Raw genomic sequence first — 19,728 nt, forward strand, 5'->3', positions numbered from 1 at the left:
TGTAGCAAGGAACTACATCCTTATTAGTTTTATTTGGCAGAGATTTTCTGCGTTTTTTTTTTCAAAGTCGCTTAACAAAAATATAGTGGAATATCTTGCAGTACATTGGGCCACATTTGCAAGAGGTTTCAAAGACAAGGTTTTTCCTAATTACTGGGTATTACAATGAAAGTCAATTTAAAAATCCAGAGCACTCTCTATATTTTTATTTTTATATTTTATTTAATTACATTGTCATCTAACTAATTAAATTTTAGGACTAATGATGTGAACAAGAAGGTATGTCATTAAGCACAATGGCTCTTTGCTTACTACACCCAGCAAGGAATAATAGGTGGTGTCTTGCAGATGATGTAGTCCTCATTGACAAAGAGTTAGCTCTGGTCCATTAAAAGAGGTGATAAGGAAGGAATATTGAACTACGGTCAGATAAGTTGGCTGCTAGCCAAGTGTGGGTACTCTCGGGTGAAATGCATTTTCTAGATCACCTTCAAATGGAGTTTGGCACTTGCTTGCAAGGAGACTTGCAGGGAGAGAGATGAAAAAGTACCCTGACATCCTCATTGTCTTTTAAGAAACGTTTAGGTCCAAATGAAGATGCTGGCACAGTATGATTTCAGGGAACAAATGGAAACAGTGGGCAATATATTTGGCCCATCTTTAAATTATAATATGCTTAGCTTACTTGCTTCAAGATGTGATCAGCAAGCCCTGCTGTATGTGTTGTCCATTCTTTTCACTCAACTGAGTGACAACTGAGCTTTCTGCCTGAGTCTTAAAATTCAACCCTTTCAAAACCTTTCATAGTGTGAGGATTTACTGAAGAATTGCTTCTGGATACATGCGCCTACTGAAATGCTGGCGTAATCTTCCATTGACCTTTTCTGAGTGTCCCTGCTGAGTGATAGCACGGTGAGGGGGTCCCTGCTATGGATGTCCTCTCCAAAAACATCTTAATCGTTTTTTTTAAATTTTCTTTAAGCCAATTTATCTTGGACCTTGTTTCAACTGTGTGCCTAGTTGTCTCTGTTTTAAACGTGGTTGCTTCTCTCTTATTTGTCTTCTGTAATGGTTATTTTGATTTAAGGTTATATTTTTGGATATGGTTGCATTTTAATGTCCTTTCACTGCAACATGTTTTTTTTTTATTCTATCCTACGCATTTCTGGGCGAACGTGTTTCAGTGGGTAGTTAGAAATCATTAGGTAAAGGTAAAGGTTCCCCCGCACACGCGTGCTAGTCGTTTCCGACTCTAGGGGCCAGTGCTCATCTCCGTTTCAAAGCCGAAGAGCCAGCGCTTGTCCGAGGACGTCTCCGTGGTCATGTGGCCAGCATGACTGGACACCAAAGGCGCACGGAACGCTGTTACCTTCCCACCAGAGTGGTCCCTATTTTCCTACTTGCATTTTTAAGTGCTTTCGAACTGCTAGGTTGGCAGAAGCTGGGACAAGTAACAGGCGCTCATTCTGTTACGCGGCACTCGGGATTCGACCCGCCAAACTGCCGACCTTCTGATCGACAAGCTCAGCGTCCTAACCCACTGAGCCACCGCGTCCCTATTGAGCCACCTCGTCCCTATTAGAAATCATTGGAATAGTTTAAAAAATTAGGAGGGAAATGCAATTTTTATAATTTCACTGAGGAATGTCTAGTGGTTCCTGGAGAGCTGGCAAGTAAAAAAAAATAAGATGGTGTCTATAGCACGTTGAAAAGGTTGGGGATTCATTCGTGCCCTCTTAACTGCCATACGCCCCTGGAAATGAATTATGTTCAGCCTGTATTAATAGACTAAATTCCTATTGAAGGCAGTTTTGAAATGTGTTGCATTTCATTCATGCTAGTAAAAAAAAAAGGATTATGAATACACTGAAAACACTCCCACTTTTTTTTTCTTAGTTTCTGTTGGAGCCATTCATTGGTTACCGTGGGAGGAAAAAAGTGAGCTATCATATTCTAAAGAATGTATTCCTTAGTTTCCTGCCCCAGGTGAAAAGTGTAGGGTGGCCTTTTGTTTTTCCAAGAAGTACCTCATTGTCAGTGTGTTTTTCTTCAGTTGGAGGCAGCCCAATTTAAACTTAAAGAAATACAGTACAAGCAGTGATGTCTGAAGAACAGATTGTCTAGTCCAGGGGTGTCAAACTCAATTTCACTGAGGGCCGCATCAGCATTGCGGTTGCCCTAAGGGGGCCGGGTGGGCGTGGCCAGGGTGGGCGTGGCCTACTGGGTGGGCGTGGCTAGAGTGCGTATGGCCTGCTGGGTGGGCGTGGCCAGCTCCACATCGTTCGCATCAAGGGTGCCTATGGGGGCCTGGGCAGGAGTGGGACAGATCTGAGGGTCTCTGGCAGAAGGAGGGTCTCTGGGCCAGGGCCAAGGCAGTGGGGGCCGTTCCCTCACTGTTTCCAGGATGGCTTCGCGGGCCGCATGAAACCACTTCGCAGGCCGGATCCAGCCCCCGGGCCTTGTGTTTGACATGTCTGGTCTAGTCACAGATTACCCCATAGTAATGAAATGCTATTATTGTGCTTTTAGATCTAGGGTGGACCACTTTGGGTGGCTAAGATCTGCATCTTTAAGAAAAATAATGTCTCCACTGAGTGGAACTAATTGTGGTATGAGGTTTTCAATGTTTTATTTGGCTTTTCTGCTTTTAAGCAAAATGCAGATAGTCCTCAACTTACAACAGTTCATTTAGTGACTGTTCAAAGTTGCAATGGCACTGAAAAGAATGACAGGACCATTTTTCACAGTTACGATCTTTCCAGCATCCCCATGATCATGTGATCAAAATTCAGATGAATTCAGATGCTTGGCAACTGGTTCAAATTTATGACGGTTGCAGTGTCCCAAGTTCATATGATTGCCTTTTGCGACCTCCTGGCAAGCAAAGTCAGTGGGGAGGCCAGATTCGCTTAACAACCATGTTCCTAACTTATCAACTGCAGTGATTCACTTAACAACGAAGGCAAGAAAGGTTGTAAAATGGGGCAAAATTAACAAATGTCTCACTTAACAACAAACATTTTGGGCTCAGTTGTGGTCGTAAGTCAAGGACTACCTGTAAACTGCTTTCATTAGATGCACTGAAATATTCAATGATTTAACACACCTACTTTTGTTAGTTTTTGACCAAAAGTGGACAGGAAATTATTTGAGATACGCACATATATATTTCTGACATACTTTCCTGTGCATGTGTGTTTGTGTATGTGTATTATATGTGTGTATGTGTAATATATAAATGTGTGTATGTGTACATGTGTAATACACACACACACAGACACAGACACACACACACACATATATATATGTCAGAAATTACTAATATCCTATCTTGCTATTTATGGTAATTTGTACATTAGCCAAGGGGAAGTGCAGAAAAGCTAAAGGGCAAATAGCAGCTGGGAAAGTGGATTTTGAGTGGCAAACTGATGTGGGCTCTGATCCAAATGTGGGCTCTGATCTGGATTACAGCAGCAGATTGGGGTTCTAAACAGCCGCTTTGCTTTTTAAAGAACAGTAGCAGCGTTAAGCATTTTCAAAAATGTCATAAGTATAATGTTTAATTTAGCAATATGAAATTATATGGAAGCATGAAGAAGTCTCTAATTTTTTTCTATTAATCTGCATTGAAATGTATTCCCTTAATTATATTTGTATTATCTCTGCAAATTGCAACCTTTAGACTATAGCAGGACTTAAAGTATACCTCCATGGAAGATTTCTTAAAGACATTGTGTTCTGATAACGATAAATGCAGAACACTAAGTTAGCCTGAGTGTATAGATATCTAATGTTGCCTTCATTCCACTTTAGTAATTTATTATAAAAGAATATGTTTGTGCATTAGAATGATCAGATAACTGGGCAAAAGTGAACCCAAATTTATCACAGCCACCTGGTGTTATAAGATGGAATGCTTTCTTTGACAATATTGTCATTATGTTGAAGTTTATAGTCTTAGTTTATTTCATACCCTTCATCCTGCAGTGAATAGACAATGGCTAAAATGATATATACACAGTGTGTGTGTGTGTGTGTGTGTGTGTGTGTGTGTGTGTGTGTTAATTTGACATTTTGAGTTATTGTAATGTGCTGTACTATGTGTTGATACTTTGCAACTTAGAATCACAACTAAAATAACACACATGCTTTTGAAATAAAATGGACTTTGATTATCATATTTTGATTTTTTATGTATGTAAAATATTTCTAAGTATTATACTTTTCAGATGGATTCAGTGAGATTACAGTATCTGTAATATTATAGCTTAATATTTTCTCTAAACTGCTTGCTGTTTTTTGATATAGTGAACTAATGCTGTAAGACACAGCAAGGGTAAACTTAGAGCCAGCTAATGGTTAAAACTGCATGTGTTGTCTATGCCAGCAGTACTAATAAAAGGTACAGTCTCTGACAGCTGTCTCAGCTCAAGCAGCATAGCTTTCTCCATTATACAGAACCACGAGTTAATTTTAGAAAGTTGTAATGACAGATACTAAAATAGTTATTCAAGTTGCCATGTACTCATTTCTCTCTGCAACATGCTTAGATAACAGAGGCACTCTTTGCCTTACGTGAGAATCTCAACATACAGCATTAAAATGTACGTCTAGTAATATTTAGAGAAATATACATATCTATGAATAAGCTCTGCAAATGTGTCAGGAGAATAATATTCAGTGGAAAGCAATGTAAATTAAAGTTGTGCAGATGAAAATAGATACATATTAATTAAAGTGTCATGTATTAGCATTAAGACCATTATTTGTCACAGTTTATAATCAGGTAAAATACTGTACATCAAATTTTTGTAAGCTATTCTAAGTCAGTAGATCAGTCATAGCAAATTCTAAAAAAAGATAAATTAAAAATTGAACTAACAGGCTAAACATATTATTTTTTTCTAACTCAGTCTGTGTTGTTCCCTAGGATGTATTAAGGGTTTTTTTTTCAATCTGTGTTTTTTTATTATTATTTCTGTGATCTTAATGCATTGCCTCTGCCACAATACCCAAGGGACTTTCAAATTTAGAATACTATCATATAATTTAACACATGGATAAGAAAATAAAAAAGCATGGGAACAGAGAGAAAAATAAGCACATTTAGATGTATGCATATATTTCTATGTGTACATCTAAATGTGCTTATTTTTCTCTCTGTTGCAGTGGCTTAGTGGGTTAGGACGCTGAGCTTGTTGATCAGAAGGTCGGCAGTTTGGCGGGTCGAATCCTGAGTGCCGCGTAACAGAGTGAGCGCCTGTTACTCATCCCAGCTTCTGCCAACCTACCAGTTCGAAAGCACGTAAAAATGCAAGTAGAAACATAGCGACCACTCCGGTGGGAAGGTAACAGCGTTCCGTGCGCCTTTGGCGTCTAGTCATGCTGGCCACATGACCACGGAGATGTCCTCGGACAAGCGCTGGCTCTTCGGCTTTGAAACGGAGATGAGCACCGGCCCCTAGAGTCGGAAATGACTAGCACGCATGTGCGGGGGAACCTTTACCTTTACTTTTTATTTATTTCTAACAAATGAAATACCGTACATTTGATCTTAGCCAAAAGGCTTGGAAGCTATTAAGAAGAGGCATCTTAATGCAAAGTTTCCAGAAAATGAGTGAAAAAATGAAGGTCAAATTGAATGGTAAACCCAGTTCAGGAATGCAGTTTAGTACTTTGCTGTTACACCATTCATCCTAATAACCAACAATCTCAGCCAATAGCTTTACTAGGTTTATAGTAGGGATGGCCTTGAAATTGATACAGGGGCATATTACTTCCCTTATGAACTCTGCCCTGCAAGTCATCTATTGAAAATTTAGTTGAAATAATAATATCAAAATATTATTTACAGCACATCAGATTATTATGGAATGCTACCGGTAGGAAAGATTCATATATATATGCAAGATTCATATATATATATATATATATATATATATATATATATATATATATATATATATATCTCAAAAAATAAAGGGAACACTTAAACAACACAATGTACTGTATTTAAATAGTAGGATGTTTATCTTGTGTTCCCTTTATTTTTTTGAGCAATAAATATATATATATTCCTATATGCTTTGCTATATAAGACTGTTCCTGTTTTTAATCCTGGAATGTTGGTTTGGGTATGCTACTCCATTATTCTTTCATTAAAGGCAACTATTTTTAAGTAGAGTTTAGTACAAATATGATTCACAAAAGTTTATGAAAAAGCATCTGGAAAGACCCTTAAGGCTCAGTATGAGGAACCTTGGTGGTGAATCTGATCAGAAGTAAGTTTAAGAGTTGTTTTAAATCTCTCATATTTAAACTATGCTTTGGAGATAGGAATATAAAATATGGTGGTCTCCTTGAGCTTATCACTGATGTAACACTTTCCACAATTAATTTTTTGTTCATATAGGCCACAATACAGGTCCCCGAATAAACAATGACAAATTATACAAATTTGCATATTCCACCCAAGTTCTTATTGACAGAGTGAAAGGTTTACCTCATGAGAGTGTGGGCTATCAAATTTCATCTGGAGTGGATGTCAACTTAGTATGGAGAAATCCCAATAATGACGATGACCAACTGATCAAAATTGCGGTAGGCAATTATTGTAACATGATGTTATAAAGGCATTTTCTGATTATTTGGGTAGTTAGCTAATGTAAGTCAAGATGTAAAATGTGATTAAATTCTATTTATAGAAAATATAAGATGAATTTTAAAATTGAAGGCATTTAATATTGCAATGTTTACTTAGAAAGTATAGACCACGATGTTCAATGGTACATGCTGGGATACAGGTTTCAACATAGGGAGCTGTCAGGGTCAAAGTTGCAAATTTAGGCAAGAAAAACCAAATGCACAGGTACAATGTAGGTGGTACCTTGCTCAACAGTAGTAACTGTGAGAGGAATCTTGACATCCTAGTGGACAATCATTTAAATATAGGCCAGCAGTGTGTGCTGCAGCTGCCAAAAAAGCCAACATAGTGCTAGGCTGCATTAACAGAGGGATAGAATCAAGATCACGTGACTTACTTTACAAGTAAGGCCACACTTGGAATACTGCATCCAGTTTTGGCCACCATGATGTAAAAAAGATGTTGAGACTAGAAAGAGTACAGAGAAGAGCAACAAAGATGATTAGCGGACTGGAGACTAAAACATGTAAAGAATGGTTGCTGGAATTGGGTATGTCTAGTTTAATGAAGAGAAGGCCTAGGGGTGACATGATAGCAGTGTTCCAATATCTCAGGGGCTGCCACAAAGAAGAGGGAGTCAAGCTATTCTCCAAAGCACCTGAGGGCTAGCAAGAAGCAATGGATGGAAACTAATCAAGGAGAGAAGCAACCTAGAACTAAGAAACTTCCTGACAGTTAGAAGAATTAATCAGTGGAACAACTTGCCTCCAGAAGTTGTGAATGCTCCAACACTGGAAGTTTTTAAGAAAAGACTGGACAACCATTTGTCTGAAAATAGTATAGGGCAGGGGTGTCAAACCTGCAACGTTACGTGATGTGTTGTGACATATCGTGACTTTTTTTCCATTGCCGGCAATGGGGTAGGGGCAGTTTCACTCTGATGCATCTGGCCGGTGGGCCGGCAGTTTGACACCCCTGGTATAGGGTTTCCTGCCTGAGCAGGGGGTTGGACTAAAAGCCCTCCAAGGTCTGTTATTCTATTCTATTCAGATGGGCTGAAATTTCAGAGGCATTATTTATGTATACTATGCTTCTGTCAAATGCGTTGTTGCTTTATGTCTTACAGTATATAATTTAGTGAACTGAAGCCAAATGAGAAATGTAGATTTTCTATTTAGAAGTTTCCAATATTTAAGGCTCATTGGTGAAGACCTATCAATTATATAGAGTTTAATCATTTCAGGATGCTTATGTAAACTCTCATATAATAGAGCAAAGGCCAGATTTGTCAAATTCCCATCATAGTAAATCAAAAACAAATCACATTATAGGTTAGTGTGCTATGTGAATTGTCTTTGACCAATCTGTATAAGACTGACTGGTTTGCAATAATCACAGCAGAAATCACATATATTTTTCAAAGGAGAAATTAAGTGTGAGGAAATAAACTCCCACTGCAAATTAGTTGATTTTGTCCTATTTTATTTTATCGGGTTTTTTGCCTTTTCAGATTACAGATGTGTCACTTGAAAATGTGAACGAGCGTCCTGTAGCAAAAGACATTTTTCAGCAAAAAAACATAGATAAACTATATGAAGAAGAGCATCTTGCTGCTTTAAAAAGGCCTGTATTTCTGCACTGGATTCGTGGAAAGGTAAGAGAATAAGTAGAAAGGTTTGTTTTAAAGGTTTTACTTGTTGCCTGAGCAAATTTTCATATCTATCTATCTATCTATCTATCTATCTATCTATCTATCTATCTATCTATCTATCTATCTATCTATCTACTGTGCTTTGAATTAGGGTCATAACATTTGTGAAGGGCTAAATGATACGTAGTCCTGTCACAATGTATTATATAGCCAGCACATGCTCAAAAACTGTCTTGTCAGTTCCATGCAAACAATAGCAGGAGAAGATTTAGTACATCTCTGATAGCTGATATGGCTGGGCAAAGTTCCATATTCAAAGCATACACTGTGATTAAGAACTTTCAATGGCATTGAGTGTCGGGGGAGGGCAAAGAGCACAAAAAGGTTGCACAATCAAAGTTCAGTTCTTTTTTTCTGCATGCCATGACACATGTAGAAAAGGGTGGGGCTTCAGTTGAGTGTTAATGGCTTACTTTTTGAGCCCCTCCCTCACCAGTGGTTGCCCTTGAAGACACGCATGTAGCATCTGTGGGGAACACTATACAACCAATGTATCTTTTCCAGGATTGTGTATGAGCTGCAGCTGCTTTAAGGTGATCCCAACAAGTATTACATGCACACCCACATGTTCTCTGAATCACTTGAAATCCAGTTCTCAGTACAGCCCTGATAGAATCTACATGGCCAATGTACTAAATGCCAGCATTAAAACCAAAAACCAAAAAACACTATATCATCATGACCGCTTTGAGGATATTGTGCAAGTTATGGAGTGGACAAATTAGATTTTTGTCTTCACTCTCTGCCAGAGCAATCAAAATAAAATGTCACGGTGGACAGTGTTTTTGGGTAGAGAAGCTGCATTAGACCACATGAAACTATGCAAGGGTTTCATGAGTGGAACTAGCTTGTGGATAATCCATTCCCACACATCCATTCATGTCTTGGATTCTCCATTCCAGTCTAATGCCAGGGAGAGTCAGAATACATAATAGAAAAGCAATTTCAATTGTGTGGGCTACACTAAATGCCCTGGACCTTTTTTGTATTTAACAAAGAGCACAGGATCAAAGGCTGGTGAGCCCACTCTATATCAGATCCCATGCTATGATCCCACTGGTGAAAGCTTTATGATCAGAAGATGGAAAAATGGCATTTCGAGGGTGAATGAGAAGGACTTCAAATGATTCAACTACGTTGCTTGAAAATGTTTTGCCCATCATGGAAATAGAATACATCTCTCAAAGGGATGCCAAAATGTATCAATGGAGTGCTTTAAGAGATAATGTGTTTATTGTAACCCTTATAAAGTGCAGAATGGAAGTTATAACGGCTCGAGTGCTAGTTGAAAGGACAAAGTCTTGTGGTTTAAATTCAGATGCAGCAGCCAGTGCAAAGATCACTCTGCATTTGACACGTCCCTGTGTTATTAATTTCACTATAGTTCATTTTTGACTGATTGTGTAGCTTAGATTGAGGGCCAAGATATTTGTTATCTCAACATTTCTGCTGGGGTGGCAAAAGAGGAGTTACTAGGAAAGGTGAACATATTAAGTATCCTGCAGACTAATCAGTGTACATGACTATTATTATGGTCAGATAGAACTAACATTAGTAGTTTCCTCCTGCCATTCCAGAGACATCCTTATTTATTTTCACTTTATTAGAGGAGGCAATCATTTGGGGACACTTTTTCCCAGTTTGTGAGAATACATGGTGGTATTAGGATTGGTCCCAGTGCATAACACCAACATCATCTGGATCATTGAGGAAGCATCTTGTGCAATCTCTGTGGCAAAAATTGTATTAAAAGAAACAGTAAATACTACTTTAAGACTGCTATAGGCTGGCGATGATAAAGAAAATATCATGAGTACATCATCATCATCATCATCATCACAGCTATACACTGCTCGATGAAGGCTTAAAAATATTTATTCTATGCTTAGAGGGATATGAAAAAAATCCATAAATTATTTAGATTATGGGTTTCCAAAAAACACATCATGCATATTTAATATTCTCTCCATCTCTCCCAAAGATGCTTTTCCAAAAGGCTTCTTCATTTCTTCTTGGGTGAGAAGCAAAATGTTTTCAAGGAAAAAAAACATGCAAGTCCAGTTGCCTTTTGGAAAAAGCACTTTTGGGATAACCATGACCTGGATGATTGAGAATCTCCATAGACATCTCTCCATCTCTCCCAATATTTTATTGCATTGTTGCCCAATTTCAACAAAGGATGAACTACAGGTATTTTAAAAAATAGGATAGAATGTAATTTTTTAGCTACCAGTAATCTAGTCTGGTAGTGATTCCCTGGGGTTTTGAGTAGCTAGGGTTTCACCTTCTGATCTGTTTTAAAATTGAAGATGCCCGGAACTCACTTTAGGATATGCAGATATGAGGAATTCTAGAAATTGATTTACAATAATCTGGAGGTCACCAGGTTGTGAAAAGTTGGATAAAGCCTTCTGCATTTACAGTAAGTGTTCTATATCAGAGCTGGAAAAGGGTGCAATAGCTCAGTGATTAAAGACGCTAGGCTTGTCAGCTGGAAACTGACAGCCCGTGTTCAAGACCTCAGTGTTGTATGAAGAGGTGAGCTCCCATTAGTTGCCCCAGTTTCTGCCAACCTAGCAGTTCAATAGCATGCAAGTAGATAAATAGGTACTTCAGTGGGAAGATAACAGTGTTCTGGTGTGCCTTGGCATATAGTCTTGTTGGCTACATGACCTTGGAAGCATCTTCGGATAACATTGGATTCCTCTCTAAGAAATGGAGATGAGCACTGCCCCTAGAGTTGGATACCACTGGACAGGGGAAACCTTTACTAAAGCTGGATACTCAGCCCAAGAAAATAGAAGACTTATTTGCAAACAAACATCACATCGTCCATCCTTTTTTGTACTAAGTATTCTAAGTCTTTTGGCACTTTAAATAACCATCGGATGGTAATAGTATTTATTCAGTGCAGCTTGAGAAAAATGTATTGCATCTGATTCTGGGTCAAATATTTTGACCTCAGGTTTAGGTTTTCACGAGACTGCTGATTTTGCATGAATTAAAAGTGTTATGATGTTTCTATTATTGAAATAAAGTGTTGCATAATAAGATCATTCTATGCTTGGAAATAAATTATAATAGATTGTGTTTTGCCCTTCTGATTTGACAGTTTTCTGTTGTTGTACTGCTGCTTTTCATTGGACCTGCTTTGGGACATATCTGTGTAGAACAGAACACCAGTTCATCTTCTAATATTAATAACTGTGAAAATAAATTAATGATAAATAATGACCAGAATTTTTGGAGGATAGTTTTCAAATTAAAATTTAATTCTTATTACAAATTCTCTCTTTCTCTCTCCCTCCACCACACCTTCTAGATTAAAAATTTCTACTGCTATGAAGATGAACCTTCTATTATCAAGAATCTCAAAAGAGGACTGGCTAGCTTGTTTCAAATACAGCTGAATTCTGGAGCTGCCAGTGAGGTACACTCTTCTGTTATGAATGCTAAATGTATTGATTTTAATAGGAGAGTACTTAACATATTAAATTGGCTTAATTTAGGCACAGTGCAATTTCAAATTGACTCTGGGTGGTATATATCTTAATCAAACAACATAGGAAAATATAATAAAATTATAAAAGTGAAGGAATAAAGAGAATAAAGAACAGAAACAGATGGCATATTACTCTGGAATAGGAAATACATCATTAAAATAGAAGAGAAAAAGGGATATATAGATTTTTGTAAAAAGTTATACAGGCCTTTTCTAGGTATATGTTCACATTTGGGCAGAAATTAATGCAGAGAGTACTACCCTCTTACAATGTTGAGGACAAAGTTTTAAAGAGCAAAAATATAATGCATATGTCTTATTCATGTTATATAAAAAGCTTGTTATTTAATTAACACACCACCATAATGAGAGAGATTTATAAACTCTGCTGAAGAACCAGCTCATTATTGCCCTCAAAGTAAGGGTTAAGGGCAAGATCAAATGAAGTCACAATCATGAAATGCTATGCTAATGATATAAACATAAACACATTACATTACATTCTATTACATTACATTTATATAAATATAAGTATCAAATTAAGAGCCTAAAGACCTGGCTCTGCCTGTTGGCCTGGGAACCAAATGGTGGGCTTCCATCCTAAAGGTGGCAATTAGACTGATGGAAAACTCCACTCACCCACCCTCCTTGTACTCTCCTCTCCACCATTCATCTTTTTAGTTATCATACTGATGTATTCTCATTGTGTTCTTGTTCATTGTTTATTCTGTTCTATTATTTTACTTCTGTTTACACTTTTTTCATTTTCTTCTTTTTATTATTGTAAGCTGCCTAGAGTAGCCCCACAGCCAGATAGGCAGAAAAATAAATAATAAAACAAATAATAAAAAAATGCTACAAAAAATGAATGTATTTGCTGCACATGTATCCTATGTTGAAAACAGTCAATTTGTGAAATGTTCATTCCTTTTTGCTAAGCCCTTTGTTTCAACATGTTTGCCACCGTTTCTCGACTTAGACTATTCTAAATTCACCTGAAGAAAACTGGGGAATCTAAGATAGGAATATAGTTTTGTTTGGTTCTACTCAACTATAATTTACATGATGAAACCATAGTTGACAAACCATGGCTTGTCAGGATGCAAACACAGCTAATAGTTGTTGCTTGATTTGTAGAGTTTCTACACAAATGTCAGTTGTAAATTAAACAGAATGTTCTGATTCACTTTAGTATTTAAATAGGGCCTATTGATTGCTAGGTACCTGAAACAGCCCAATGTCAACAGATGTGTATTGATGTCATTGTGTCTAATGCCATTATAATACATATGACATCATTTGCCCTGCCTCTCTTCCTTGTGCAGACATCCTTGCTACAATCTATTTGGAAATCTAGACTAAAGGTTAGACTGACAGTATAACAATAAAAGACTTATAGAGAAAATTTGGACCTATTCCTGTCTCCTCTTTGATGTCAGAAAGAAACATGAGCAAATATTTAGAGTTGTAGTGTTAGCATGAAAAATGTTGACACAAGCTAGTCAGTTTTGTTTCTCATAAACAAGTTGTGTGGATCCACTCTGTGTGGTTTCTGAGCCATGGTTCGTGGCATAGTATAGTATATGAACACAACCAATTGTGGCTTAATCAACACATAATTAAGCAAATAATGCCTTAATGTAATAAATGAACTAGGGCAGGGGTCAGCAACCTGAAACAGTGAAAGAGCCACTCAGAACCAGTTCCCTACAAAAGGAAAAACTGGGAGCCGCAAAAAATGTGTGTGCATGCGTGTACATGCGCACATGCGCAGAACAGGGTTTGACTGAAGAGTGGAGCCAAGGCAAGATATGCACCTACCTTGCATATTTGAATTGATTGGTTGAACTTTTTTAGTCCCACTTTTTTTTTGGACTACACGTAGCAGAAGACTGGGAGCCGCAGGAGATGGCTGAAAGAGCCGCATGCGGCTCCGGAGCCGCGGGTTGCAGACCTGTGAACTAGGGTTTAATTAATATTAAACACTTCTTTGAGATTATCTTACAGATTTTAAAAATGTAAACAGTATTACTCTAATGGGAGTTAGAACTATTGGGACTGCAGATCCTTCCTTCACCAGCTATAGTCTTAAAGAAAATTCCTTCACTGAGGTGAAATTTTCTTTGGGTAGAAACCCAGTTGGAATCTACAACTCCAAAATGGTCAGATATGGATGGCAAAAAGATTTTGGACCCTTAAAACTGGCTTGCTCACTAAGGCTTTTAAATTATATCTCTGTTCCTGTGCTTTATTCCTTCAGTTACATGGTTTTATTAGTTTGCTACTATTTTATAATATTTGTAATGAAAAGCAGAGACTATGTTTCATAAAAAAAAGTTGGTCAGCAAGTCTTTGATACACCAACATATTTATTTCATCTGTTCTCTAGATTGATATCTGTGGAAAATGCAATGTGACTTATCAGGCTCGGCAGAATCAGATCACTAAAGTGAAAGCCCTGAACTCTTGCAACTTAGAACACCCAAGTGTAACCAACCACAATCAGGTACAGTAGGGTGCACTACTTTTCTACAACTTGGTTCATTCTTAGGTTTTAATCTTGTGCTCTCAATCCTGAATTTCTTTCTTCAGCAAAACTATGGTCAGTTGGATACCTCCAAAACTATGACAATTAAAATTACACTTTTTTGCATCAGACAAGAAAAAAAGGTTTGAAAAATACTGAATAAAGAAAACATGAGTTTGGGGACAATGGAAGCTAGTTTAAAAAGATTTTATTCCACTAATAGTTGCCATATGAAAGCTAGTATGGCTCAATAAATATTTTTTCCAATGTCTTAATGATTTATTGATTTAAAAAATCATATAAACCAGGGATTATCATCCTAAACTGTGGCAATGTATTGTATTTGATTTGCTTTCTTTTATCATAAAACTATAGTTAATTGACCTGATTCTGTGTTATAACCTAGAACAAGATAATGTCAAGTAATTTTATATCTGGCAAACAGTATTAGAAAAAGGGATTGATGTACTAGAAAAAGGGGTTGATGTAATTTGGAGAATTAGTTTCTGATTTTATGTATTTTTTATTTTTGTAAAATCATTTTTTAGCTCTTTGAAGTGAACAAAAAATCCATTTCAGCTGTAATTTATGTACTGGAGGACACCTTTATTCAATCTGTGCGGGCTGAAGAAAATCATATTTTTAATTTGAAATCTCTGCAACTTATTGATACAAAAGTCATTTCAAAGTAAGGTGGTTTCTTTTATTTTTCAGAAAATTTCCACTGGTCAAATCCAATTAATAATACTTTTTACTTTTATTGATATCCCACATTATTGATATAATTTAAAGCAAGGGGAAAACATTTTGAAAACAATATATTTTTGTATATAATTTAAGAAGCTTAACATATTTATTATTGTTTTCATTGTTTCGTATTAATTGGATTTTCTACTACAGCAGTGCAAGATGTTTCGAAGAAGTGCTTTGCAAGCATATAAGCAAAGCATATCTTCTCAACACATTAAAACAGCTGCATCATTGAAAACCATGAGTGGTTATCTGGAAATTTCTCCCTGACTGGGGTGAATGCAGCCAAATTGTGCAAACGATGAAGCTGCTTTAATAATCTGAAGAGAGTATAGCTCTCTTGTGGCCCTTGCTACTGCTATAAATCAACACATACAGTCATTTTAAATTCTTTGTGTTAGAGGAGGCATGTTTGTTGAACTGCTTCCTTATATCTATACACAGGCAGAAACTAGAACTGAAGTCAACTGAAGCCGGTCCAAGAATGAAGGCTGGGAAGCAAGTTGCCAGCATTATAAAAACTCTGGATTCAAATTATGTGGCAATTTCTTTGATGGCAGAGCCTGTCTCTCATGAATGCAAAAGCTGTCCATCAGTAAGTAATAACAAAATACATAAAAAATACAACAGTTCATGTACTATTGAAATGGCATTAGCTGAAAAGGTACAAGAAAGAATTTGAGTACTTGAGATTTCATTATTTGGGGAATATATTTGCTGCTAGTTATACTTCTGAGCCTAATTCCAAGATTTTGAACTCTATGTGAGCAGTTTTCAAGGCCTTATCCTATGGCACCCTATTCTTCTCCAGCAATTGAACAACTGAGAATTCTATCCTTATGCAGAATTTGGGACTATCCAAAAATGCTCTTTGGCGAAATGCTCAAATTCTAGATATGTTCTGACATAATGCACATAAAGACAGTGAAAAGATGCCCTGTTCAAGTACTACTGTTTCCCGTTTGCTTTTCCTGAATATCCATGAGCGTGCTTCCTCTGAATGGCATGCCTAGAAGTGATTTCTGGTAACTCAGTGGAAAAAGTCATTTGCAGAGCTTCCCACACAAAAACCTTTGGATGCCATATTTTCAGCATAGAACATGCTAATAATTATTGAACAAGTCACTAAAATGTTCTATGCTGAAAATATGGCATCCAAAGATTTTTGTGTGCAAACCAATCACAAATCTATGAGCCTGATCAACAGAGCCAAATAACTCTTATTGAAATCAAGATAAAGATAATCCAAGAGTTAAAACAGATTGAGATTAAAAAGCAAAGCATGCTTTTTAGAGAAAGTCAGGCTTTCACTTGAAGCTAGTTTGGCGAGCAAAGGCAAAAACCATAGAATAGGCATCTGTAAAATGGGCAAGACTGTGTGGCTTAATAAGCTGTGCACATCCTCACAGCTCTCCTCTCTAAAGAGAAAAGACAAGGAGAGGAGCATCTCTTACCGATAAATTAGAATGGGGCAGAACACAAGAGAAAAAATATCTGCTAAACTCACAAACTCTTGAAATGTCAGTAATTGCTGATCAGAGTTGTTGCTATTATATAAAAATTAAGAAAGCTTGAAATCTTCACACTATTTCAAAACAAGGACAGGTAGTTTTTTTTCAGAGAAAGCGTTGACAAGTGCAAAAAGTAGGCATGGTCAAGGTTAAAACTCCAAAATTCAATCTTTCCCACTCAAAGACATTCGTATTTAATTCTAATGCATTCAAAATACTATGCTTGATAAAACAACTGCAGCCAACCACATTTCACAGGTAACTTATATAGCTAAATTTCAGGCAAACATAAACCAGTCATTTTTTGCTTTGGCAACAACTATACAGTATGTATAGGGACGCGATGGCTCAGTGGGTTAGGATGCTGAGCTTGTCAATCAGAAGGTCGGCAGTTTGGCGGGTCGAATCCCGAGTGCCGCGTAGCAGAGTGAGCACCTGTTACTCGTCCCAGCTTCTGCCAACCTAGCAGTTTGAAAGCATATAAAAATGCAAGTAGAAAAATAGGGACCACTACGGTGGGAAGATAACAGCGTTCCGTGCACCTTTGGCGTCTAGTCATGCCAGCCACATGACCACGGAGACGTCCTGGGACAAGCGCTGGCTCTTCGGCTTTGAAATGGAGATGAGCACCGGCCCCTAGAGACGGAAACGACTAGCATGCATGTGCGGGGGAACCTTTACCTTTACCTTTTACCTTATACAGTATGTAGATTAATGTTATTATTCTCATATAACAGAGAAAGGGCTCATTCAGCCAGTCATCTCATTGTTCAGGCCATTGCAGGGAATCCTCACTAACAGAAAGTTCATTTATTATTCATCTATCCTTCTTCAGTATAACTGTAGAGACTAAATGTCCATAAATTAGGAGGAGGCAACTTTTGGGGTTAAGGTCACAGTTGGCTTTTAAATGGCATTTTGGGGACAGACTCCAAAAAATTGGAGGTTAACACAAACATTTTAACTTTAATTTTAAAATGAAAATAATTAATATAATCACTCCTCACATATTTCCAATATTTCTCCTTGTAAAATATTTCATTCAGAGGAGTTGCAAGGCTCACACACAAGATTTTGAAAATGATGAGGGCCACTTACAATCCCAAGGCCTTGGGTCATACATTCTTGGCTATAAAGCAATATTTAGCATAGGATATATAGGGATGCTCAGCTGAAGTTTATAATCTCCAGCTGTGTTGGGAGCTATTAGTACTCCCTTGCCATTCATTAAAACTCCAGAAATAGCTTCTGTCTCACTCATCATTACTTCTGTGTGTTTAATTACAATTCAGGCAAGATAAAGTTGTACTGCTGAAATTATACTAGCGCTATTTGGAATTAGCATCTGTTACTATTGCTTAATAAACCTGGCCCAATAAGAGAGAGAATATTTTAGCAGAGGCTGAGCTGAGCTCCTAATTTCCTAGTTAGGAGAGCTGCAATAAACATTGCTGGAAGGAACAGCTGAGCTTTCTCTAAAGAATGCCAGAGATAATACTGGATAACAGTAGTGGCTGTATATGGTAACGCTGGTCAAAATATTCACTCAGCTCTCTACAGGAAGTTGTTTGAACATTCACCTTTTTTTAATGACAGACAAAACTTCACAAGAGATTTCAAGGATAAAAATCAGACTTCTCAAATTAGACATCTGAAGTTTTTAAATAGTATCCAGCACCAGTATTGTAGGCCTATGTGTATCTACAGTATTCAAAAGAAGATTTTACGGAATGTTATGGGATTTATTCTTAGTGAAGTGTATAGTATTCATTTTTTATTCAGAAGAGTGTGAATATATAACGTGTTTGATAATCAAATGGTGTCAAGTGGAAAGATGGTTCCTCAAGCCAAGAGTTATTTAATGGCCTCCCTCAGGGTTTCATTCTGTCTCCAATATGGATATATGTGCTCAATAAACATATGAAATAAATGGGGCTGTTCATCACAGGTTTTTGAGCAGGGTGCCACCAGTCTATTTTTATATGAAGGTGTTGCTCTCCTGAAGTCAGTACTGGGTTGGATGATCTACAGTAAGTTAAAGCTGAATCCAGATGAGGCAGATGTATTTGTGGAATGGGAAGAGGAGTGTCACACTTGAAAGTTTGGAAGTGATTTTGGATCTTCCATGATTGATTACCCTGAGATAGCAGAGAGGAGCTTTTTTATTAGCTTTAGCTAATAGGCAAAGTAGAACTCAAAATCCCCAAAAGACCAATGATGCCTCTGATACTAATATTACTGTCAGCCCTTGAGGAAAGCCAAGTCAAGAGACTGGCTCCACTCAAAATATTGAAACTCTATTTTGTTTATATACACTGTAATAACTCAGTCTTCAAAGACTAACAATATTTCCCTTTCATTTGCTCCTATACCAAAGAAAGTCAATGTCAAGCAAACGTGACAGTCAAAGCAAGTCAACTTTAAGATTCTTTCTCATACTACCTTGTCTTCCTGAGCTTAATCCACATTTGGTTAACAACCTTGACATTTGCAGGCTCAATTCTGTGGTTTTTAATTGCACTGGGTTTCTTTTTGGATGAAATATCAAGTATTGATTATTACTTTTAAAATTCTGTAAAGGTATGATCTAGGACAGTGATGGCGAACCTTTTAGAGACCGAGTGCCCAAACTGCAACCCAAAACCCATTTATGTATCGTCGGGGTGTCGGGTGGGCATGGCCCATTGTGTGGGCGTGTCTGCAGTGGTAATGGCAGACTGGGTGGGACTAAAAAGTTCAATCAATCTATTCCAACTTTGCGAGATCTTTTTTTCCCCCGCAAGAAGTTGAAATTGATTGATTGATTGAACCTTTTTTTTTTGCACACAGCGGTGAAGGCCTAAAGCAAAAAGGTTTTATAAAACCCAGCTGAAGGCCTAGGACTGGGGCAACGGCGCGCGTGCCCACAGAGAGGGCTCTTTGTGGCACGCGTGCCATAGGTTCGCCACCACGGATCTAGGAGGTTATCCTGCCTGACTTGAGCAGATCTGAGGAAGCTCAATTACAATTGCTATGGGCTTGCCTCATAGTGACCCAGGACTGTTCTAGTGCTTCCAAGCAGGCTTTGGAACATGAATAGACATA

At 37.5% G+C, this 19,728-nt stretch overlaps 1 protein-coding gene across 1 annotated transcript in view; it reads left to right on the top strand.

The window, feature by feature from the left end:
* The window catches only part of MTTP (microsomal triglyceride transfer protein), a gene marked incomplete at both ends in the record, with an annotated part of 38,652 nt that overhangs the window by 1,415 nt on the left and 17,509 nt on the right, over positions 1-19,728 (top strand). The window contains 6 exons of the mRNA XM_081332229.1: positions 6,413-6,600; positions 8,154-8,297; positions 11,677-11,784; positions 14,246-14,362; positions 14,932-15,071; positions 15,578-15,728. Of these exons, the coding sequence (XP_081188355.1) occupies positions 6,413-6,600; positions 8,154-8,297; positions 11,677-11,784; positions 14,246-14,362; positions 14,932-15,071; positions 15,578-15,728 (848 nt within the window). The remainder of the gene's footprint in view (positions 1-6,412; positions 6,601-8,153; positions 8,298-11,676; positions 11,785-14,245; positions 14,363-14,931; positions 15,072-15,577; positions 15,729-19,728) is intronic.

This window comes from Vipera berus, assembly GCF_964194415.1.
Source record: "Vipera berus genome assembly, chromosome: 7".
In the NCBI taxonomy this organism is placed as follows: domain Eukaryota; kingdom Metazoa; phylum Chordata; class Lepidosauria; order Squamata; family Viperidae; genus Vipera; species Vipera berus.